Below are 24625 nucleotides of genomic sequence, written 5' to 3' on the forward strand. Positions count from 1 at the left end.
TTCAAATCTTGTTAATGTAGTTGTTTGGTCAAAAAAGAGCAGGTAGGTCGTTAGGTTGGTCGGTGGGTAGGTAGGTAGCTAGGTAGGTAGCTAGGTAGGAAGGTAGGTAGCTAGACAGATAGCCGGTCAGATGTATTTAAGTAAACGGGTTTGTAAGAAGGTCGATCAGCGAGGAGCAACTTGCGTGACTAAAATGTCCTAGATTCTTAGTTCTGAGACCAGTTAAACAAGGTTACAGATAAATTGCAAACAAAGGAAAAGGCGATGTCCACCAGTTATTTTTTCCTATATTCACCATCTTACCATGCATATTTTAGCTGTTAGAAGTTGTCGCACGATAGCAAAGGACATTGTAAATGCTTGCATCCTGAATACGAGGCTTAAAACTGTGGTTGGAAAAATATTACGGTATTTAGGAATGGTCTACTTTGTTGACGTAAGCAAAAATTGATCTATCGGCCTTAAAAGCCTGTTGTTGGCTCAGAAGTGTCGACTATATTGCCGCAGACTTCATGACTCAATAGAACGGTACGTCTATCTACCTTTGCATGTTTTTCCGTCTCCAGTGTATCCAGCTCTGCACGAGCAAAGATAAGAACCAAGAGTATTCTGGCAGTTGGCATTGACATCACAGACTCCAGCTGAAGCACTGCACTCGTCGATGTCTGACAAGAAAGAAAATTTGAAAACAACACATTCCACTTCTGGTACAACAGTTAAAATATTGTAAATTCGATTTCATTTAAAATTTTGCTAATGCAGTTGTTTTGTCAGAAAAAGAGGAGGCAGGTTGCTAGTTTGGTCGCTGGGTAGGTAGGTTGCTATACTGATAGCCAGTCACATGTATTTAAGTAAACGGGTTTGTAAGAGGGTCCATGAGTGGGGAGGATCTTCTGTAACTCAAGAAACCTAGAATCTTACTTCTGAGGCCAGTTAAACAATGCTACAAATAGATCGCAAACAAAGGAAAAGGCGCTGTATCTAAGTGCTTTTTCCCTACATTCACCATCTAATAATGCATATTTTAGTTGTTAGAGGTTGTTGTACGATAGCAAAGGACATTGTAAATGCTTGCACCCGGAATACGAGACTTAAACCTGTAGTTGGAAAAATATTGAAGGTATCTAGGAATGGTCTACTTTTTTGACGTGGGCTAAAATTGATCTATCGGCCGTAGAAGCCTATTGTTGGCTCAGAAAAGTCGACGACATTGTCGCAGACCTCATGACTTAATAGACCGGTACGTTTATCTACCTTTGCATTTTTTTCCGTATCCAGTGTATCCAGCTTTGCATGAACAAAGATAAGATCCAAGACTATTGTGGCAGTTGGCATTGACATCACAGACTCCAGCTGAAACACTGCACTCGTTGATGTCTGACGACAAAGAAAATAAGAAAATACTATATTCAACTTCTGGTACTAGAGGTAAAATATTGGTAAAATTGATTTAATTTCAAATGTTGCTTTAATATAGTTGTTTGGTAGTACAGCAAATAGGTTGTTAGGTTGGTCGCTGGGTAGGTAGGTAGCTAGACTGATAGCTAGTTACATGTAGTTAAGTAAATGGGTTGGTAAGAAAGTCGATGGGTAGAGAGCATCTTCTGTAACTCAAGAAACCTAGAATCTTACTTCTGAGGCCAATTAAACAAGGCTATAGATAAATTGGAAACAAAGGAAAAGGCGATGTCCACCAATACTTTTTCCTTTTATATCACTATCTAACAATGCATAATTTTAGTTGTTAGAAGCTGTTGCACGATAGCAAAGGACATTGTAAATGCTTGCATCCTGAATACGAGGCTTAAACCTGTAGTTGGAAAAAATATTACGGTATTTAGGAATGGTCTACTTTGTTGACGTAAGCAAAGATCGATCTATTGGCCGTGGAAGCCTATTATTGGCTCAGAGGTGTCAACGACATTGTGGCGGACCTCATGACTCAATAGAACGGTACGCTTATCTACCTTTGCACGTTTTTCCGTCTCCAGTGTATCCAGCTTTGCATGAACAAAGATAAGAACCAAGACTATTCTGGCAGTTGGCATTGACATCACAGACTCCAGCTGAAGCGCTGCACTCGTTGATGTCTGACAAGAAAGAAAATATGAAAGCAACATATTCAACTTCTGGTACAAAAGGTAAAATATTGGTGAATAAGATTTCATTTCAAATTTTGCTAATACAGTTGTTTGGTGGAAGAGCAGGTAGGTTGTTAACTAGGTTGGCTGCTGGGTAAGGCAGGTAACTGGACAGATGCAGATGTAGTCAAGTAAACGGGTTTATAAGAAGGCCGATGAGTGGGGGCATCTTCTGTAACTCAAGAAACCTAGATTCGTATTTTTGAGACCAATTACACTGGGTTACAGATAAATTGCAAACAAAGGAAAAGGCGATGTCCACCAGTACTTTTTTCCACCAGTACTTTTTTTAACCATGCATATTTTGGTTGTCAGAAGTTGTGGCACGAAACAAAGGACATGGCAAATGCTTGTCCCCTGAACACGAGGCTTAACCTATAGTTCGAAAAAATATTACGTTATCTAGGAAAGGTCTACTTTGCTGACGTGGGAAAAAATTGACCCATCAGTCGTAAAATCCCGTAGGGGCCAAACCACCCCCCAAATGTTTCGTCAGTCCTTGGGTATTTCACATTATTTCGCATTACTTAAAAAGCATTGACCAAACTTGGCAGATGAGCAGGAGACCTGTTGCCACTTATATTTACGTGAAAAATGTCAGTAAATGTCAAAGTTGTGACGTCGCAGTGATGACGTCATGTTTTTTGCCACTTTTGAAGTTTTTAATATGCATATTTTTTACAATGTGTTCGAAAAAACACATCAATAGGAGTTGAAACCTGAAAAACATTTTCTCCATATCACAAAAATTAAATGAAATATGACATTTTTAATCATGAAAAATAACTCTGCAAAATATGGGGTCCCCCCCTTGAGAAAAATCCTCAAATTGGAGCCGTAATTTTGTTCCAGCAAATGCAGCTATGTTGCATACGTGATGTGCCAGATGACAAAAGCAAAAATAAAGAAGAAAATCGGAATAAAAAATTATCCCTCTAGTGTTATTGCGTTAAACTTAGTTTTGTTACGTAATAACCTGTGACGTACCTGTTTTTTTTTACTGTTAATACCATCTTAACAAAGCCGAAAATCAAATTTCTAAAACCATGCGATTTTTGACAACATCAAGCTTTCTATATTTCTAGATTATTAGCATTCCTAGAAAAAAACTGAAAAAAATTAACCAAAGAGACTGACTTAAGAAGGACAGTATGGTTAAGCAAATTCCGGGGGGTACAGCAAAAAAATATTTAAAAATAATCATCAAAGCAAAAAGCGCTTTCCGGCATTTTCTTCCTCAAGACAAGGCCTTTGCAATGACATAATCTTTACATCAGATTTTACAAAAAATTATAGCACGTTTTGGTGACGTCGTCAATTACGAGGTCATAATCTGACATTTTGTCACAACTTCCGAATTAAAATAAACTGGAGAACAAAGAAAGCTCATCTCCCAAACTTGGTTCAGAAATATATAAACCAAGCAAATATAGCCTTCATGAAACATTAGGGGGTTGGTTTGGCCCGTACGTGAAAGTCTCTGGTTTGCTCAGAAGTGTTGTCTATATTGCCTTGGACCTCATGACTCAATAGAGCGGTACGTTTATCTACCTTTGCATGTTTTTCCGTCTCCGGTGTATCCAGCTTCGCACGAACAAAGATAAGAACCAAGAGTATTCTGGCAGTTGGCTTTGACATCACAGACTCCAGCTGAAGCACTGCACTCATCGATATCTCACAACAAAGAAAATAAGAAAACAACACATTCCACTTCTGGTACAAAAGTTAAAATATTGTAAATTCGATTTCATTTTAAATTTTGCTAACGTAGCTGTTTGGTCAGAAAAAGAGGAGGTTGGTTGTTAGGTTGGTCGCTCGGTACGTAGGTAGGTAGGTAGGTAGGTAGGTAGGTAGGTAGGTAGCTAGACAGATAGCCAGTCACATATATTCAAGTAAACGGGTTTGTAAGAGAGTCAATGAGTGGGGAGCATCTTCCGTAGCTAAATAAATCTAGAATTTTACTTCCGAGGCCAATTAAGTAAGGTTACAGATAAAATGCAAACAGAGAAAAAGGCGATGTTCACTAGTACTTTTTCCCTATATTCACCATCTAACCATGCGTATTTTAGTTGTGAGAAACAAAGGACATGGTGAAATGAGCGTAACGACACTAACCTGTTTGACACTGTGTTCCACTGAATCCCGGCACACAGCTGCATGTGAACCCATTCACTTGGTCGGTGCAGGTTCCACCGTTCAGGCACGGGTTACTAGCGCACTCATCGATGTCTAATTCCAAATGAAAATATTAAGAAAAACAAAAAAGTAATAATTTATAACAATTTAAAAATTCTGAAACATGTCCGATTATTTAGGGATCCTGGTGTTCCCTTGACAACTGGTTACTCACACAAATGTTTTTCTGGACTTACTAGCAGTAACTATTGCCACCTTTCTAGGTGGTTTTGTAACGTCGTATTTACAGTCCCATGTTGTATTCTCCATGTACTGTTGCCATATTTAACATAATGACTGAACAGGTGGCTAAACAAACACTATAACACGAACTGGATTTGTTCCCACGTTCAGTTCTGGTTTGAGCTTGCGTATGAATAACATCTTCTTAAAACAGCATACAATTTTACTGGTACGTTTTGTATTTCGCAAGTTACGTAAAACTTTTGTAAGGGACGCTGTGGTATCCGAGCATTTTGTTTAATTTGACAAGAACGACTTTCATTTGTGTCCATCCACGCTCTCGTGCTGGTGCTCACGAGTATATTCTAAATATCCTGAATCACATCGGTAGGTTTCAATTGAATTTAACGATGGGGGCTTTTAGATTTTTGCATCTTGAGATCCTCATTGAGCCGCCGACTTACACACACAAGTTTGATGGCCTCATGACGGGTTTAATTGAGAGTATAAATGGTAAACAAGCTCCGCTTTGTCTATTTGTTTTTTCTCGAACATTTTTCCGGTTCAGTTTGGGTCACATGTATGACCGCAAACCGAATTGGACTCTACCCAGTCCTGTTACTGTTGTTCGTTACAAAAAGCTAGAACGCTACCTGTTTCGCAATATTTCCCTGTGTAGCCCTTGGCACACACGCACACATAACTGTTCTTCTCGTAATGTGCAGCACACTTTCCATTGTTTTGACAAGGCCAACTGATGCATGGAGACTGAAAAAGAAAAGAAAACAATGTCCTCCTGCCGAGCAGTTATACCAAGTTGCTCTGTCGGCTCTGTTTTAAATGCTTATTACTTTTCCTGATATTTAGTATCTGTATGGCCGGTAGCGGCCAATCACTTTTCAGAGTCTCGTTTGATCAAGTTTAAAATTTCACGTGGATAATTTCCGGCGAACACCTTCAATGAAACAGACAATCCCACTTCGGTAAGAAAATTTCCTCTGTTTAATATTCCTATTATTGTTTTTAGGTGCCACAATCAAAGGGTTTTAGTTTTGAGCCTAAAATTATCAGCTCTTTTGATTAAAAAGGAAATCCGCCAAAAATGAACTATAAATCCTTCAGAAAGACCAAACTGTTGTGGTAGATTCAAACCCGGGAATGTTCACACGGATACCCTTTCAGAAATGAAAGATAACAGCTTTCGAGAAATGACGTGACATTCATATTAGGATATCAACAAAGTTACCACCTGTACCATTATAACCTATGGCTAGGTAATTAAGCATTGAGCCTCCGTGGCGCTTTGAAAGTAATTAGAGTAGAAACGTCACTGAACTTGAAAAATTAACCCTAAATTTAAAAATTAAAATTAATTTAATGTTTCATATCTTAGGAAACTGCTGAACGTTTTTTGGAAGTGACGTTTCAATTGTAATAAATTCAAAATAAAGAAGCTCCGATTTCTTTTAAGAGATTTTTTTTTCTTTTTCCCTTTCTTTTTTTCTTCTCTTTTTTTTCTCTACTGATCGCGCTAAGTTGTTTCAGCAATTTGTTCCACTTAAACACAGGACTGTGAAAGACGACAAAAAGGGAACATACAGAAATATGTTCAGTTTTCTAAAGTGGATTTTTCACTTACCTCGATACTATAATGATGATGAAACTGGCTTGCGACGATTTTTTTTGAATTGTTGTAAATGTCGGATGGGAGGAGTTCACATAAAATTTTTCCGCTCATGATATCGGGGAATGCAGTCAAGTTAAAGGAGAAACATGACGGTATGTTAACCCAAGCAAGCCCACACTCGCTGCCTTTGAGAACATAATCCGAACCAATGTTGGTGATGTTGAGATAGGAGAATTTGTGAGCCTTAAATTTGGCATAAGCCATTCCTCTATCTGTGCCTCGGCTGACAGTTTTACCACCAACATCAATGACTTCAATTGTAGAGATAAAAGAAATAAATAAATAAATAAATAAATAAATAAACGTGCAGTTATGAAAATTCGAAGGGAAAAACGGATTTTGACTAAAGTGATGTCTTAAAGTTACAAAATGATAGAGACTTTACCCTTAGAACCATTTGAAGAAGAGACAAACATCACCAATACAAGAAGATAGTTGCTTAGTTCACAAATTCGAAGTTCCATTTTCTGTTGCCGATCCAAACCAATTTCACCGAGTGACTGAAAAATTAAGAACGATAAGTTTCAAGCACGTTGATATCAAATTTCGTGGCAATGGACAGCAACCTTATTGGCTTATGGATTGATAGGTATTGCAGATTATTTGGTTAATGGATACCTCTAATGTTCGTTTATAGCCAATTACATGCTGCCAGCCAACGAGTAGCAAGAGAGCAACATGCATAATGTATTTGATAGCAATGTAGAAATTAAAGTTATTTTTCAAATTCTTTTCCTTGGCATGTAACCTATTTATTTGGAGTTTCTACGACCCTAGACTCGTTCTTTATATTAAAAAAACTGGGAAAAACAAATTGGGAAATATATTTAAAATCTAGGCAGTGAAGGAACGTGACAAGATCTCGAATATCTCAGCAGATAAAATTGAATTTCAATTTTTAAGGTCAAAAACGCCCCCTCTTTAAACCATGCAATTAACTTGTGACGTTATATTGGAAAAGAATACATCATAATTTTAACTGGTGGCGATATAATACTATAGCAAATTGAGGTCACGGCATTAATTAAAGAAACGCTAAGTTGCTGGCGCTAAATAAGAAATCTCTGTCCCTCACTAACTGTTGCATGATAACATTTGTTGCTTGGACTCCATTAACAGGTAAATAGATAATTTTCTCCTAACCTGTAATACAGCCGCCCCTACATATCACTCCCTGTCACCTGTCAATGTTCTTCGGCGTAGGCGAGAACGTACGTGACCTTCTGCTAAATTTCAAATTTTCGACAATTCAAGGTGGCTGTGAACCCACTTCCCCTAAATAATTTTTTTCTTATACTTTGTCAAAAGTTGTAGCTCGATATGCTTTTCACATTTCGATAATAAACGAGTCGCGTTTGATTTAACCCTCGGACGCCAAAGACGGAATAACGAGATATCTCGAGAAGGTAAAAGCTGTCTATTCCTGCATAAATTTAGGAAAAGCGCAGTTCTTGATCGACACTTCGCCTTACGCTGCCTTTATGATGAGCGCTTCAACGAACATATTGGCTTCGCGTAGAAAAGGGACAAACTCTGAAATATACGCGCATGATTTTGAACTGATTTTAACCGGTTAAATTTTAGTTGTCAGAACAAGAGAACACTATTATTGACTATGAAATGACCTTGGCAGTCAAATTACTATCTGAGGCATTTTTTTTTTTTTTGTTATTGTTGTTATTACATTTTATATTATTTTGATCTAGGAGAGAATAATTCATGAACAAATGTGGTCGCTTTGTTAACTATCTGAGCGTTACCTCTCTTGCAAGTAAATCTGTGGCAGACGACGCAGTTGATATCGTTCCATTCGTACTTGTGGTCTTGAAAGAACCCAAGAGTGTGAGCACAGTCTTCATTGTGAAAGATATTTGGCGGGTGTTTCGCCCAATAATGAAAGTCAAAAGGTGTTCCGTCGCTCCACACAAATGTACTCCCTTCACAGTTGATATTAGACAGGCCCAACCAAGAGTGTTCTCCACCGTGTAGACTCTGAACATACACGTTTTCTTTCTGACTGTGGATACTTGGAAGATTAGCTCCCAGTGTAGCGCAGGTCCCTTGGCCACCACTCCACAAATCACAGGAAGACTTTTCTGTAGCCATAGCCTTTGAAATAGGTCAAATCATCTTGACAAACATCTGTGATCAAAGCGTAAGGAAGTAAAAGACCTTATTTTTTCCCATGAGGGCACGGTGACGAATCCTGCAATCCGATTGGTTCTTAACGCGGTCCGGATTTTCCTAGCTCTGACCACGGTCACGGTAACAGCGGGAAACAGCGTGGGTGAAACTGTCGTGTTGGTCAATTTTCGTGAGTGAACTAGCGGTAATCGTCAACCTTTATTCTTTTTATACTTCCATCGACGATTAATCAAAGCCGAGTTTATCTCAATTCACTTTAAAATGGCAAGGAAAAGTCACTGTAAGCAAATTCAATTGAGTATTTCTAAGTGGCGAGAGTTTGTTTGATGGTTTGTAGCTCGGCGCTGTAATGGCGCGTAATCCTGTGTTTCTATCGCCGCACAATTTTTAAGCAAAAAAAAAAAAGGTCAATAGCAGTCGAGTTTAACTCTCTGAATGTTGCTGTAGTTAAGAGAATTTCTGTAGAACACACTTAATGAATTTCCTCGAAGTTTGCCTCTCAATTTACTGCAAAAAAGTCTGATTTCGAGTGATTCGCATGCAACGACTGATAGAAATTGTTTTTGTTGTACAACCTCAAACTTTGCATGAAATTTCACACCGGAGAAGCACAGGCAGTTTTGGAGAACTTAACTGGTGAACTATATACTACTAACATAAATTAGTTCGAAATAAATCTGTTCTTTAATACATCTTTCTTTGTCTAGTATCTGAGTTACTCGCTCGTTTGCTCGTTAGATTTTTTACGATGGTGTTTAGACGGGACGTAAGCCAATCCAATGTAAACAAACGAACTTGTAAGCCAATTTACCGCAGGAAAAAAAATAAAAATGTTATCTGCCGGCTTAGGATCGGCCCGTATAGTGAAAAACTGTGACATCGGGCTTGAAAATGCTGCCCTAGGCCCTGGGCAGCATTTTCAAGACCTCGGTCACAGCTTTTCACTATAAGGACCTCCCAGCCGGCAAATAACATATATATCCGATCAGCGCCAAGCGAACTGTGCATGAAGGGTCCTAGGAGTATTTGTAAGTTTACTTTTAATTCTAATTTTAGCTTTTTAGCCTTTTTATTCTGTTTTTAATCTTGTCATAGGCATTTGAACATTTTATGAAATTTGCGCATTATAAATGTTATTATTATTATTACTCCTCGAGATTATATGCCAATGTATGGCATGCACACTGTCACCTCACTGTCTTAGCTTTAGCGCTGTAACATCTTAGCATTATATCATATATCGATTGTAATTAACTTATAACTTTCTCTTTTATGTTCTTTTCTGTGGTATCTTGATTGATCTACTTGGTTGCATTTGCAATTTTTTTTAAGGACAGTTGCTTTTTTTTAATTTTTTTTTTTTTTTTTTTTTTTTTTTTACCGTATCAATAGACATATATACAGTATATCTTAACATTTAGAACAGCGTTCCCAATTAGCCACTTAGCTAAATACCCCCGACTTTTACAAATAAAGTTTATGATGATGATAATGACTATCATACTATGAGGATTCTCCAAGCAACAGTTTAGGCAAGGGACCCGTATATCCCTCCTCTCTCCCCTCCGGATCTCACGTCCACTGTTTGAACGATTCCATGCTACCAAGTTTTTACAGTTTGTAGAGCCACTTTATCGGATTTTCTGCTTTCAATAGCTTCCTTTTAAGATTATTACAATTTATTATACCTTCAGCGGGGGACGTGTATCACTGTATGTATGCCTTCTGAACGATGATATTTATAAACATTTATTAACGGCTAGATAATTCTTTCCTACCTGACAGTACTGCATATGACACAGTTAGTGGATCAAAACGTTCAACAAACAGTCCCTTGACACACGTTTGAAATCTGAATTTGGTGATAAACTTAGAAAAAGAGTCAAAAACATAAAGAATGAAGGTTAGATAATAAAACCTAAATAGAAAATGCTTCAACCCCCAAGCTATACAGGTCTTTCTATTCCAATAAGCGCCCTCATTGTAATGAGCGCCCCTATCCTAATATTTTATTACAGCGTCGTCAGAGTGCGTATATCAACGGCGGGTTCATCCGTCCTTGTTTGTTGACATACTTAATACCACATTATAAATGCATGGTTCTTTGTCTGAGTTTGTAAAATATTATGAGGAGAAAAGAGTTCCAGCTAGGCTCGCACCAATGGGTTTCCGGGACTTTTATTTCCGCGTGGGCAATGGCAAATGATAGAAGTGCTTCAACACCGGTCAAAATTGTCAGCGGCGCAACACTGAGCAAGCGGCCAACGGCTTGGAAACCCTAGGAAAGAAGACACAAACGGTTAATAATAACCATTTTTAACTCTGGTCTTTTTTTAGACTTATTCAATTTGAATAGCTTCGTTCGTGGTGTGATTCCAATCGAATACTGTAGCACAGAAATGTATTGCTTGCGTTACTTTGAGTATTTTTTTCTCACCCTAGTGACGTTATCTGGAAGCAAGGTCCAGTCAAAATCGGTCTCCCAGCATTTATGAAGTTGTTCTTTTAGATTGATGCTACCGGAGGCGTAATTGGAAGCCATCACAGAGAGAGCAGATTTTGTCCTTTGAAATAGCAGTTACGTTGTAGGAAATACAACGCATACACTAGATCAGTATGAATAAATTGTCTTCAATAGGAAAAACAATAACGAAGTGTGATATTCGTAAAGACAATGAATCCCATCCGTGTACCATGGGTCGTTTATTGATCTCCTCCATGGTAACAACAAGCAACCGTTATTCAATGAAAGAGTTCTTTGATAATTAACAAAGTCGTTAAAGGCAAAACACTGCTTTTCGAAGTGTGATTAGTGAACAAAAAGAATAAAACACACAATAATGGTTAATCTAACTTTTATTTCGTTGTTAATCCTCGGAATAGCCAATGGCAATGCTCATACTGTTATTAGAAAATTATGGATTAATGTTATTTTATATTCAACCGGCGGCCTACGGACAGATTTTATTTTCAGTGGCCACTCCTGTTACAACCATAGTCAACTATGTTTAAGTTATTAAAGTGAATTATACGTCGAGGTTGCCTCCAATAGTAGAAATTCACTTAATTGAAAAAAGTTTTTCGACGCAAACACGTGGTTTTCTTTGGTTGCTCTAGAGCGAGGATTTTAACGCTAAGTAAACTAAGGAAAGGTTATCGATACGATTGCGGGTTGTGTTATTGTTTTTTGTTAAAAAAAAAAAAAAGCATCGATGTATTGACCAAAAATTTCCTTGAAGGGTTTTTTTTATTAGAAGAAACGCTTTTAGAACGAAACATTGCCATTTGTTATTTCTTGTGGTGTTACGTTAATCTCATATCATTGTGCTTTCGTAACCTTTCGCAAACCTTGCGCCTCGTAATTCTAGCCTAAGTCGCAGACGGAAATTTACCCAGAAGTAACGCGCGCTAAGTTGCGTCTGTGACGCAGGCTGGGAAATACTTGTCCAACGTATGCTTACGATATTCATTTTAATCTGCATTCGCCTTAATCACAGTCCGCCATGTTGGATGCAACGTCACCATTTTTCGCATGAAAGCGAGGCCACGCGTGTTGAAACATCATGGCTGAGTCAGCGAGTACTTTGATTTCTTCAGAGTTTTGGTACTGCAATCTGGTGGACATACCGACAACAATATTTACGTGTGACAGTGACAGTGTATATTGGCTCCGGGAAGTCCACAACAACAGGAGAGGATGACAGTTCCGGTTGGACCTCCATAGAACTTTCCTCACCAGAAGCTTGGCCGAAAGTTGATGCTATGGATTAAAATGAAAAACATAAAAATACTTCTGATTATTTTACGATTTTAACCAAGGAATGTTTAAAGAAATATCGACAACAATATGTACCTGTCACAGTGACAGGGGACGATGGCACGCTTACATCAAACAATCGCACTCGTGCACGCGGTGGTTCTCGCTTTGTGGGAGATTTTCTTTTCCTGGGTGATCTTGACCAGCAAAAGATACTTGGAACTGCATGCTTCTCCAGAACACGCTTCCCTGTTAAAGTTGTCTGAAAATCCGGTTCCTTAAAGTGTACAGAACATACTCTTGTGCTGTTTGTTATCTGTAGATGGACCAGATCATAATAATTAATGTAAATACATGTGCGCAACAATGACATCGATAACCCAACCAACTTACCTGGACACTTTTGCCCACGTCTCGCCGTATTTTGACAACCCACTGCTTTCGAATGGCTTCATCACTGGGAAATTGGTGAAAGGTATGATTTGGAATATTTTTAGCGCGATTATTTTTACATTGCGGCACGCAACAGTGATCGCCGTTGGGCATGATTGCAGATGATCGCCTTGTCTCCTCGATCGCCGGAAGTTGACTTTACACGCGTGGCCTCGCATTGATGTCAAAAGTACATGACGTCAATCCAAGATGGCTGCTGTGCGATAAAGGCGAATAGAACAAACGCTTTGAGAACGAAACATTGCAGCTTGTTACCCATTTTTGTGTTTCATTAATCTGATATCGGTCGTGACTTCCCGAGGCTCGCTTGGAGAGAAGATTAGGAGAGTTTTAGAACGAGGTTACTACGCCGCATGTTTGTGGAATGGAATATTTTCCTCCCGCTTTATCTTCCCATAGACCCGTACGCTTAAACATATCGCTGTGTGCGTTTTAGATCGTTTTGAATAGGTAGCACGCTTGCAGAATGTAGAACAGATACTCAGTCAACAGGAAACGTTTATGTTATGTTATGTTTTGTTGGTGCTGGGTTAATTTCATATCATTTTGCTCACTTCCCCATAACCCGCTTTACGATACTCCGTCAACAAAAAACGCTTTAAGAACGAGAGAAACACACAGCTTGTTATATTTGTTTGCGTAAAATGTTGCGGTAATGGCATATTTTCATTCAACTTTATCGTTCCAGAAAGAACAAAAAGATGCTTGTCATCTTGGCGGGTCTTTATGTGTTATGTTAATTGCAAATAGCCTGGAACAGCCTAGCTTCGTTCGGAAACTAGTACATGTTGAATTTCAGAGTTATGGAGATGCATACAGCTACGATCATGTGTGTCAAAGAAATGCATTCATCTCTATACTCCAATATGGAAGCTCCATACCGGCCTCTATAAATTGTGCGAAACGTTTTCATGAATTTTCATCTTCAGGCATTAAACTTGGAGGGGTGCCTTTTTTTGTCCATCTCCAATAATATCTCAGCTAAAGGATTTTCAATTTAATATTTTATTGCGTTACAGTAAAAACCACTTTTAGGTTTCGCTAGTTACATTCATTAGCTAGAAATTAACACCGGCGACCCAAGCTCACAATGCAAGGAGTTATCTTTTTTTTACGTTTATGTGAGCGTTCAGCGAAACGTGACAAGCTTATGACATATACGGGATATAGTATAAAATAACGACCGTATTTGACAACGCGAAACGTGACTCTCGCCATGCAGCTTATGGAGGTGTTGCGTCACAACGGTTTGAATTTATAAAGGTTTGTATGGTAACGCAAAATCTACTTACCCTGTTGCTGTGTTGTAATCTGTGTTGTTTGCCAGCTCCTCAGGCCGATCTAACGCGATTTCGGTGAGTTATCATTCTGTGGGTTTCCACTACTAAAAGAAGTCTTAGTGGTGGAAACCCACAGAACGATAACTCACCGAAATCGTGTTAGATCGGCCTGAGGAGCTGGCAAACAACAAAGAATGCAACACAGCAACAGGGTAAGTAGATTTTATTCACAAAATATCAGAATAATTGACTTTTCAAGCAAAACCGTTGCGTTCCCATACAAATCTTTATAAATTCAAACCATTGTAACACAACACCTCCATATGCTGCATGGCGAGAGTCACGTTTCGCGTTGTTAAATTCGGTCGTTATGCAATAGTATATGCCGTATATGGCATAGGCTTGACACGTTTCGCTGAAATTTCAAAAGTTAAAAAAAGAGATAACTCCTCGCATTGTGATCTTGGATCGCCTGTGGAAATTAATGTTCTGTTTCCTAAAGGGAACACTTCAACAATTATTTTGATTTTGTTGCTATAGTGGTAGTAAGGCATAAAATTGATCATTTTTCAAAGGTAATCTTAAAAAATAAAATAAAATAAAATAAAAATATTAGAAACCCAACAAACAGCACAGATAACGAAAACCTTCTACAGTGCAAATGAATTACCCTTTCTAAAAAAAGGGTGTTGTGGTTTTAATCTGATAAACTTCTAGGCAGTGTAACCTGTCGTCTCAGTCGACTTTTAGAACTATTGTAGCAATAGTTTTGTTGACTAATAAAGCGCTCAACGCGTATTGCTTTATATTCGACTAAACGCAAAAATACAGCTGTATATAAGAGTACACACAACGCCAGACCCGCCTGCCCCGGTAAACCGTTCACCCTTATTCTGTTAGATGTGGTCCTGAAAAAAGGGGGGTTGTCCAATACACCCAACTAGAGTCGATTCGTCTCTGGTCAGTTGACGACTCGACTAACCGGAACTCGATTCAAGAACCCTCTTTGATGGAATCGACACGACTCGTCTCCCTTGCTGTCGATTCGTCATACCGAAAGTCAATTTGCGCGAGACTTAGAAAATATAGCGCATCTAGGCTATGCAGTGTGGGTTGAAAATGTTGTCGATTCGACTCGATTCGATCGAATCGACGCGAATCGTCTCTCTTTATGTCGATTCCTCATACCGGAATTCGATTGGCTCGAGACTTAGAAAATAGCGCATCTGGGCTTTGAGGGTGGGTTGAAAATGTTGTCGATTCAACTCGATTCAATCGAATCGACAAGAATCGTCTCCCTTGATGTCGATTCGTCAGACCGAAAGTCGAAAATCTAGCGCATCTGAGCTATGCAGGGTGGGTTGAAAATGTAAATGAAACTACATGTACTAGACCCCATCACAAAGGAACACAAAAGTTGAATGTGTTAATCTGTCTCGATCAATAAAATACAAATCTTGCAATGTTTATTTGAAGTATAAGCTATCCTAACTGTTCCAGCTTATACCTGTTGAATTTCCATTCTGTTCTTAAAATGGTGGTTATCATACTGTTCTTCTACTCTATATGTGTCCTGCTGTTGTAAAGATTGTTATTTATAACTCAGCAAAAATTGTATAATCTGTGTGTATAGGAGACTGCAGGCTAGAATGTCTCCTCTTAGCTTTTATATGCTACATTATGATAGTCAGTATTTCAGTGGACTTGATAAGAAAGAAAATGCTCCTAATAAAAACAGTGTTCATCTTGATTTTTGTTGTTGCACTCTGTTGAAATCCCATATTAGTCTCCTTTAGGAGTTTAATTCAAGTTTTTCGACGAGCATCCCTGACCTTTTCATATGGGAGTTCCCCTCGGGTTTCTAATGTCTAACCAGAAGATAATATTTTCCAGGTTAAAAATGAGCTCAGGTTCGATCAGGTTCTGGAAAAGGCTTATTAGGGTCAATTATCAGCCGCTGTTCCGGAAAACAGCGAGCGCTTCTCTAACGAAGAGAGTGGATCTCGAAATTCTTCAATCCCGGCGTATCTAATCGAACAAAATTGAACCAAAATTCAATCGAACTCAATTGAACACCAATCGTTCTATTGAATTCGGCAATCGAACAAAATCAAACATCTATTTTGCTGTGAGTTCGATTATCGAACCAATCGAAGAAAATCGAACGCAATCGAACTCGATCCGATTCGATTTTGTGCGGAATCCATTTCTAAAGTAAATCACGCAGGAGTAATCATAATCAACCTTTATTGAATGGGATTAATAGAAAAACTTAAGTATCATACTGAATGTCAGTGTTTAGTTATGCACTGTACGTGACACACAGTCGTTCGATTGGGTTCGATTACCGAACAATTTTGTTCGATTGACCAAATTTTAGTGTGAGTTCGATTATGTTCGATTACCGAACCCAATGGAACATCAGTCGTTCGATTGGGTTCGATTACCGAACGTTCCATTAGATACGCTTGGTTCAATATGAATATTTTACTATAGGCGAACAACACGAAAATACGCCCTCCTTCCATTTTGTTATTTTCTTTCGCGAGACGATTCGACATCGTGACGAGTCGTGCGAATCGAATCGAATCGTTAACCATTTGACACCCCTGTTATTGTCCACCGCGATCGACTTCCGTTCAGACGATTCGACTTTGCAGGAGACGATTTGCGACGAAACGTGCGAATCGAGTCGAATCGTTAACAATTTGACACCCCAGTTATTGCCTACCGCGAGTCGACTTCCGTTCAGACGATTCGACTTTGCAGGAGACGTCTCGAATCGTGAAGTACCTCACACGAATCGACTCTCAGTTTGTTGTCACGTTTTAAGAACGAGGAAGGTTCTTGTGATCATTTTGTCATGGGTCTTAGTGTCACGTGGTGCGTATCGACTTCGTGCGAATCGAGTCGAGTCGTTAAGTACCTCAGGCGAATCGACTGAAGTTTGTTGTCACGTTTTAAGAACGAGGAAGGTTCATGTATCAATATTTCACTGGGCTTGACTTCCGGTGGTGCGGATTGACCTCGTGCGAATCGAGTCGAATCGTCAAGTACCTCAGACGAATCGTCTCAGTTTGGGTGAATTAGACATAGATGAAAAAAAAAAAAAAAAATGAAAAGAAAAAAAAAAAAAGAAAAGAAAAGAAAAAAAGAAACGATTCAGAAAATAAGAAAAGAAAATCAATTTTTCCCTACCAGATCAAAACTTCAAGGAGGCCAGTGAGTTATTGTGTGACAACAACAGCGTGAAGACTCGTGTCAATCGGTCAGATTTTTTTGAGAAACTCGGCTTTCGAGCCCAGATCTTTAGCAAAGAAACAATTATTTTTATTCCTAGCAAAGTTTTAGGGGATTTCAAGGCGAATAAAGTAAGGTAAACATCGCCAATTACTGAAAAACTTCAAAGAGGCGAGCAAGTTATTGTCAACAACAGCGTGAAGACTCGTGTCAATCGGTCAGATTTTTTTGAGAAACTCGGCTTTCAAGACCAGATCTTTAGCAAAGAAACAATTTTTTTTTATTCTTTGCAAAGTTTTAGGGGATTTCAAGGCGAATAAAGTAAGGTAAACATCGCCAATTACTGAAAAACTTCAAAGAGGCCAGCGAGTTATTATGTGACAACAACAGCGTGAAGACTGGTGTCATCAGTCAGATATTTTTGAGAAGCTCGGCTTTCAAGACCAGATCTTTAGCAAAGAAACAATTCTTTTTATTCCTTGCAAAGTTTTAGGGGATTTCAAGGCGAATAAAGTAAGGGAAACATCGCCAATTACTGAAAAATTTCGAAGAGGCGAACGAGTTATTGTGTGACAACAATCTTCGAAGTTTTTGTCACAGAATAATTCGCTCGCGTGAAGATAAGAGTGTTATTCCGTGGATAATTATTCTCCGGAACTTCTTCTGTGATATCCTTTACGTAAAGAAATCACACCAAAACCATGCTATACATCTAAAATCTCATTTAGACTATCAGATAGTCTAAATCTGTGCTATTTGGAATGTATGTTTATGTGGTACGAACATGTACGAACGTGTATGTAGGTGGTTCGAAAATGGGTGGTACGAAAAGACGTTGGTACGAAAAACCCGGATACATGTAATGGCCTAGGGTAAAAATCGGATGCAAATATCCATTACAAGTCCAACGCTTGAAATAGCCAGCTTGAAATACGCGATATCGGAAACAATAGAATAAAGAATAACTTTCGAGGCCTTTGTTTCTTAGCCCCGCCTTGACAAGTTAATGAGCTAAGGCAGTATTCCCTTCGGAGGAAAGCGTACGTGATCTTTGACCAATCAGAGCGTCCCTGTTTACGCTTCGCTGCTAATATTACAGACCTATAATTTTTATTCGACTGCAAGTAAATGTCCCGAGAACAATAGGCATTCTACGCGATGCACGTCACCAGTATATATTGTACTAAAATATGTTGTGTGGGAGGTGCTGATTTTCTACAGCAAAGTTATGGTCACCTGACCATGGCCAGCTGTTTTATAACAGCATTCATTTTGCTGATTTGTTCCGGCGTTGTAAGATCCTCCCCCTCCCCCACAGGAATCAAACTCATTATCTCCACTGCTTCCACCGGAGTACCCTCCACCGCCACCAGCACCTCCTCCTCCTCCTATTCCATAAGCACCAGCCCCGCCTCCAAAGCCGCCAACGGCATTGTTGCCTTTTGCTCTTCCACCCACTCCTCCCTGTAGGAAGCCCTTACCACCTTCTCCACCATATCCCATGTTTCCACCGAACTGCATTGAACTTCTTCCATTTGAGTAAAAACCGCCACCACCACCACCTGAAAAGAAAGAGAACACACTATCAGATTATAATTCTAAGTAAACGTGGATTCACACCTTTGAAAAAAGGCACAATCTGTTACAGTAGGTACTTTAAGGCTAACTTGAAGTTAAATGCTGCGGGTCAGCCTTGGGGGAAGCGAGGTGCTTCCAGTCAAACGGGATATTCCTTGATCGCAACCTTGCAAACTTCTGTTGCAACATTGATAATTTGATTTATAGTTTGAGTGGAGCAAGTTGCAACCCGCGCGAGAAAGTTGCCCTGCTGTTTTGGCGCGGGTTTCAATAATTCAATGTGTAAGATGATCCGAATTTTGTGGCTTTTATGGCTCACTGACATACATCATAATCGTACTACTTCAGTTGAGAAAAGGGAACAAGTAATTGCCTTGTGGTCGTCTGGTGTAAAACAGACACAAATTGCAGAAGTTGTTGGACTGTATCGCCACAAACTGTCCCCAATATTTTGAACGAATTTCTACAGCACGGGAACGAACAGTTTCTACCCCCGACGTTGCTGATTTTTTAGAATACTGTATAACAAGTGAGCCTAGTACTTACAATTCAGAAATAAGGCAAGCTCTTGTGGAAAACGGAATGTGTGCGGCCGCCAATGCCCCAACTCGTTCTACAATTAGTGACATTATAAGGCAAGACCTAAATTTTACTTTCAATAAAACGTTCCTTTTGCCCTTAGCAGTCGCCCAGTGAGGAACACCTTACAAAAACGCAAGACTACATGGCTTGAGTTAACCTGATAACCCTTTGACAAGCATAATTTTCACGCAAATGTCGTTTTTTAACCGTTAAATCCATTTTTTGGTTCCCATGACGCAAAATGGGCCTCAATGTTGCTGAAAAAGAGATTTTTTTTTACCTAAACGGTAGATTTTCCTGAAGATTAGATACATGGCCCAATGTTTTTATTATTTCTTTGTTTTTTCTTTTATTTCTTTATTTTTTGCGATGGCCCGTTCTAATTTTTTCTTGCCCTTTTCCTTTCCTTTCTCTCGACCCTTTTACTCTCGCTACCTTTTGGTCTTCATATCCTTTCTGGCTGCCGTAAAAAAAGTTGGGTGTTAATTATGGGTGATTTTTCCTACTTAAAAAGTATTCACAATACAGCAGACAAAGCGTGATAAATTGTATCAGAGTAAAATTTCCGTGTGTAAGTTGTCTAGACACGCAATTTGGAGTTTCTGTGGCAACAATGTCTGCATAAAGTGTTATTAAAATTCAGATTTTCAAAACTTTAAAGTTCTGTTTTTGAGAGATTCTGGATTTGACTATGGTGTTATTCCAAAATCTTTACAACTCTTGTTTCTCTATATTTAATTTTTGATTTTTTTCTGATTTTTTAACATGAAAGTTATTAGCTCAGAATATTTCTAGACGAGTTATCATATGTAAAGCCTAGCTAATGACACATCTCAGAAGCCCATGACCCGGGAGATCAAATTCTAAAATCAAAAAGGTACGGGAAAGGGTTGGAGGCTCCGGGTCATGGGCTCCTACACAGGTCTGTTAAAAGAGCTCTGATGTTACAAGGAATGAAAGGAAGGAATTCAAGGATATTCAAGGAATTCCACGAGCGCGCGTTCGATATAAGTAAGTAAGTTATGAGATGATAATAAATAGCCAATGAGACCCGTAAGACCGAGTTGGCTATAATCATCTCATATTCAACAAGCGCGAGTGGAATAATTGTTTTATTAAAAACGCCCTCCAAAATAGATAAATCTCCCCGACTTTATTTTGAGAACAAACGGGAAGTTACAATGCACAAAAAACACGGTTTAACTCGACTTCATGGTATGTCACATGTCTATCAAGTAACGGTCAAATCCTGCGCGCATCGTTGTGAATGAATTATGAAGAGCAAGGCCATTTAAGGTCATTCCTCACATTTGCATTGCGCATCCTTACTGCGCATAATTTATGGCGTCATTAGCGCGCGCTTGTGCACGCGCATATTGAAAACATGACGGATTTGCCTTGATATTGAGCTCTGTCAGTTGAAAAATGGCTCTAGCTCACCAACGAGCATGGGCACCCCAATTTTTTTTCCAGTCGTTGTAATCAACTAATCATAAGCTTTGCGTGAGAAAAGACTGATCTAATTTCTATTGCTAAAAATTGAATAAATAAAAAAAATAGCAAATACAATGTGGTCTTTTCTATTTTGCAGTCGGTAACCACGTCAAGAAATTTGGTTCAAATTTTTAATCAAGGATTTAGCTTTCTGTCTGAATCAGACTTAAACGTTTATTTGTGGTCCGACACAATGTATTGACTGTAGTTTAATGCGTGTTCTTATGAGTCCGGGCTTACAAAGATGTTACAATTACTGGGAATGCGTTCTTATAATAAGCATTAAATAATGCAAAAATGGGGCATTTTCAATGCCTCACTGCTCCTTAATGAGCATGGGCACCCCCCTTTTTTGTTTCAAAATTGACAAATATTCAGTGGACAAAGTTTGAACAAAAATCTATTGTCACTGTTATTTCGGAGGAATTACCTTAACTGAGATCATAAATGACAGGCGTCCTGCATACTGCTAGGATCAGCGTCGGACAAAGTAAAAATCTGAGTCGCCGACAGGTATCGAATTCATGACCTCCCGAACACCGGGCAGGCGCTCTATCCACTGAGCTACGAGAACTCATGGAGAGCAATGTCATTTAACTGAGTTCATATGCGACAGGCGTCCGGCCTGCATACTGCTAGGTTCAGCACTGTCGAAGTCATCGTGAGCAGTGGTTAGTGACCTTACCCTCCATGTTCGGGAGGTCATGGGTTTAAATTATATCGGGGAATCAGACTTTTTTCCTTTGTCTCACGCTCGTGTAATGTTGATCAATTCCGGCCTTTCATATGGTGTTCAAAGACTTCAAACAGATGCGACTAAATAAACTTCGGATCTCTAGTCTGACGTTTGGAAATTCATTTATTTGGATCGCCTGTTTTTAATGAGTAATCTTACTTAGCGTAGGGCGCAATAACTTTGGATAAGAGCTTCATTTTGTTCGTTCGTTGCATTCTCTCTCATTCTTTCATGCCAATCATTTCAAGGGGGCGGTAGAGCATTAACAATGGTGTGACTGCAGGCGGATTTTTCTCGCCTCGCGCTTCGCGCGCGCTCGTGTATCGTGCTAGAGTCCGCTAATCCGCCTGTACTGCAGGCTATGGGAGGTCTGTATGTTGAATGTAACGCAATAATTCTGTTTACGTCTCGAAAAAACTTCAGATTTTCTCGATTTCTGTTCTGCTTTCGGGATACGCTTGCTCTTATAAGGAGACAAATGGTTTATATCTGCGTTAAATTCGAACAGCAAAGTGGTTTGACATAATTTTTTGTTTCTCTCAATTTTTTTTAGCCCATTTTGCTAAGTTTTAATTATCCTGGCTCTACTGATCGGAATTTTTGTAAAATAAATATTATTTTCCATGAAGGCAATCTTTTTTCCCAAGAAGTTATTTTTGTTCCCTTTAATTTAAAGCGAGATATAGTTAGCTGCTCTGCTGTATATGCTTGGTGAAATATTATGTAAAGAATATCGTGTTAAATTTGTCATTTAAGCATGTCAACTGTCTGAAATGAGCATATGTTGTGTTGGTTTAGTCTCCTTAATTAGGTGTTTGTTTGATTCTTATTCATGATAAATTGCCTATGAAACATTATGGTACGGTATGGGTGGTATAGTTTACAGAAAAAGAAATAAAGTTTTCAGTTCATGCATAATGTTTAAATGTGTTCAATCAAAAGCGGGGACAGCTTTAGTGAAAACTATTACTAGTCATAATTTGCAAATATTGTTGCAACTCGTAATGTTGTGCCTCGCGTTATCAAACTAAGAGGGGCGCTTTACTTGTCAAAATAAAGTTTTCAAGTTAATACCTCGAAATATGTTCATGCCATACTTTGTGGCCTTCTTCGTGCTGCCTGGTGTTGCGTTTGGTAACAGTTAGAGGAATTCGTTATCATTTAACTCCGGTGCGAAGCGATTTTCACCGGCTGCCATTGTTTCCTCAGCAAAATGCTTTTTAGTTCCGTTTTAATCTTGAGCTGACGCGTACGCTTACCGCATTTGTAGAGCATGGTATAATGGCTCATAACCCATGATGGCCAAGCTAATGAAAACTCTCGAATTACTTTATCCAATGATCTAGATTTTAATCAAACACAATGTACCCTCACCTGAATTACCATTATCAGCAGTCTGTGCTCCATGTCCATTGCTCCCTCCTGACCATGATCTGTATCCCGGATTCCCTGTTGTGCTCGTGCTGGCATCGCATCCTGCATATCTTGACTGTGCTTGTTCTATGCCTCCTCCACCTCCAGCTATTATCAGGGGCGTGTTGTTTCCTCTCACTACAAATGTACCACCACCACCACCGGACGCATAATCAAAATAATTGATTCTTCCTTCTTGACCAACAAGGATACGTACTATTTCACCTTTCGATAGGCTGAAAGTTCCAATCATTCTTGCTCCTCGTCCTCTATACTGACCGTTGTTACCGTTGTTACCTTTGTTCGCATATGTTCCATACCCCCCTGCCGCTCCTACTGCTTCTATTCGATAATCACCAGTGTATGGCACAGTCCACAGCTGAATACCGCTGGACAGTGTAACTTGACCGTCATGATCCTGACCTGTGTAGTAACTGCCAAGCGATGTCGGACCATATCTTCCACTGGCATTGAGATTTGTAAAAACAGCAGAGTTGAAAGCTGAGTAATTCAACAGAAAGTACACTAAATTTGTTCCAAACTTTAACCGTTACTAAAACTGCTCAAAGGGTAAGCATATGGTTGTCCTCGCTGGCACAGTAAATAACAGTTTAAAGCTAAGAATGATCACCTCAGCAGAACTTTAACCTCGTGGATGAAAGAATCAGGCGCTATGGAGGAGTAAGGTGTCTCATACAAAATAATTCCAAGGGAAATTCCATACCATTGTTATCCTCGAGAAAAGACAGACACGAGAAACAACGAACGCTTAAATAATATTATTCATGTCAAAACGCCTTAGTTTTCAGTTTAAAAAACGATAAAACATATTTTCTAAATCTAAAAAGATAGATAAATATCCACAACTCTAAAATTAGTATCAAAAGGGCGTTTCGCAACAACATGGATAGCTTACTTGTTTTATTGCAGTTATAGCGGAGCTCCCGCGCGCCGAAGGCGCGCGAACAGAGCCCCATTCCTTAGAAATTTTGGTAAACTTATCAAGCCGAGAAAATTTGGTTATGACGTCACCGTACGAGCGAGCGAACGAACGCCGTCCGTACAGACTCTGGGGAAGGGGCAGAAGAGCTTCGCGGTAACGCAAACTGGGGAACCGAGGAATGCCATCTTTTTATGGCGGGATTTTTAAAGAAAAGAAAACTAATTTGTATTTGTCAGGTCAACAAATGATAGCGGAGGTTGATCTAACGTTTTTAAGATGGAGTTGCACTGAAGTATAAAACAGAAACAGAAAGCAAGAATTTACAGGCAAAGAAGTAGCGAAGAAGGTCGTGAAAGAGAGCGGGCCAGCGCTGGGGAAGGAGGCGAAACAATACTGAACAATGCCGTGAATTATAGCGAGTCAAGGACTAGAGAAAGGGGATGAAACAATACGGAACAATGCCGTGAAGCAAAGCTAACGAGGACTAAAGAAAGGAGACGAAATACCCGACGACTACAGAACTGCTCAAGTTAATTCGCGCGTCGAGATGTTGTGCAGCCGAGCAAGAAAAGTTACATGATTAAAATCAGGTGACGAACTTGAGAACTGTGTGTTTAGAGTAATTGCAAAACAGAAAACACAGCGGAAAAAAGTGGTTGATTCGTTGAGCTATCGAAAAGATTAGATCAGTTCGGTTCAGTCTTCACAACTTTTGCTGCAAGTTTCTGCCTGGAAGATTTACACTGGCCGCAGTGAGTCGCCAACTTGAAGTAAGTGACTTTTGTTGTGGCGTTTGCTATGGAAATTATGAAGTTGCC

The 24625-nt window shown here is 39.2% G+C and overlaps 4 protein-coding genes across 4 annotated transcripts in view; all 4 read right to left on the bottom strand.

Moving 5' to 3' along the window:
* The window catches only part of LOC145496193 (uncharacterized), a 39530-nt gene that overhangs the window by 5374 nt on the left and 9531 nt on the right, over nucleotides 1-24625 (bottom strand). Inside the window, exons 6-9 of the mRNA XM_081475857.1 lie at nucleotides 3693-3815; nucleotides 1968-2090; nucleotides 1255-1377; nucleotides 543-665 (exon numbers count right to left, since the gene is read on the bottom strand). Of these exons, the coding sequence (XP_081331983.1) occupies nucleotides 543-665; nucleotides 1255-1377; nucleotides 1968-2090; nucleotides 3693-3815 (492 nt within the window). The remainder of the gene's footprint in view (nucleotides 1-542; nucleotides 666-1254; nucleotides 1378-1967; nucleotides 2091-3692; nucleotides 3816-24625) is intronic.
* Nucleotides 4296-6650, bottom strand: LOC145496250 (uncharacterized). The gene is made up of 3 exons (XM_081475946.1): nucleotides 6572-6650; nucleotides 6139-6437; nucleotides 4296-5267 (listed from the first exon to the last, which is right to left on the bottom strand). The coding sequence occupies exons 1-3, from the start codon at nucleotides 6648-6650 to the stop codon at nucleotides 5118-5120; spliced, it is 528 nt and encodes a 175-aa protein (XP_081332072.1). The 3' UTR covers nucleotides 4296-5117.
* On the bottom strand, nucleotides 11808-12750 carry LOC145496255 (uncharacterized). The gene is made up of 2 exons (XM_081475952.1): nucleotides 12185-12750; nucleotides 11808-12091 (listed from the first exon to the last, which is right to left on the bottom strand). The coding sequence occupies exons 1-2, from the start codon at nucleotides 12459-12461 to the stop codon at nucleotides 11925-11927; spliced, it is 444 nt and encodes a 147-aa protein (XP_081332078.1). The 5' UTR covers nucleotides 12462-12750; the 3' UTR covers nucleotides 11808-11924.
* Nucleotides 17154-23992, bottom strand: LOC145495603 (uncharacterized). The gene is made up of 3 exons (XM_081475233.1): nucleotides 23929-23992; nucleotides 22826-23365; nucleotides 17154-18623 (listed from the first exon to the last, which is right to left on the bottom strand). Exons 1-3 carry the CDS (start codon nucleotides 23990-23992, stop codon nucleotides 18277-18279), a joined length of 951 nt encoding a protein of 316 aa, XP_081331359.1. The 3' UTR covers nucleotides 17154-18276.

The sequence above is a fragment of the Orbicella franksi genome, chromosome 8 (genome assembly GCF_964199315.1).
Source record: "Orbicella franksi chromosome 8, jaOrbFran1.1, whole genome shotgun sequence".
Lineage (NCBI taxonomy): Eukaryota > Metazoa > Cnidaria > Anthozoa > Scleractinia > Merulinidae > Orbicella > Orbicella franksi.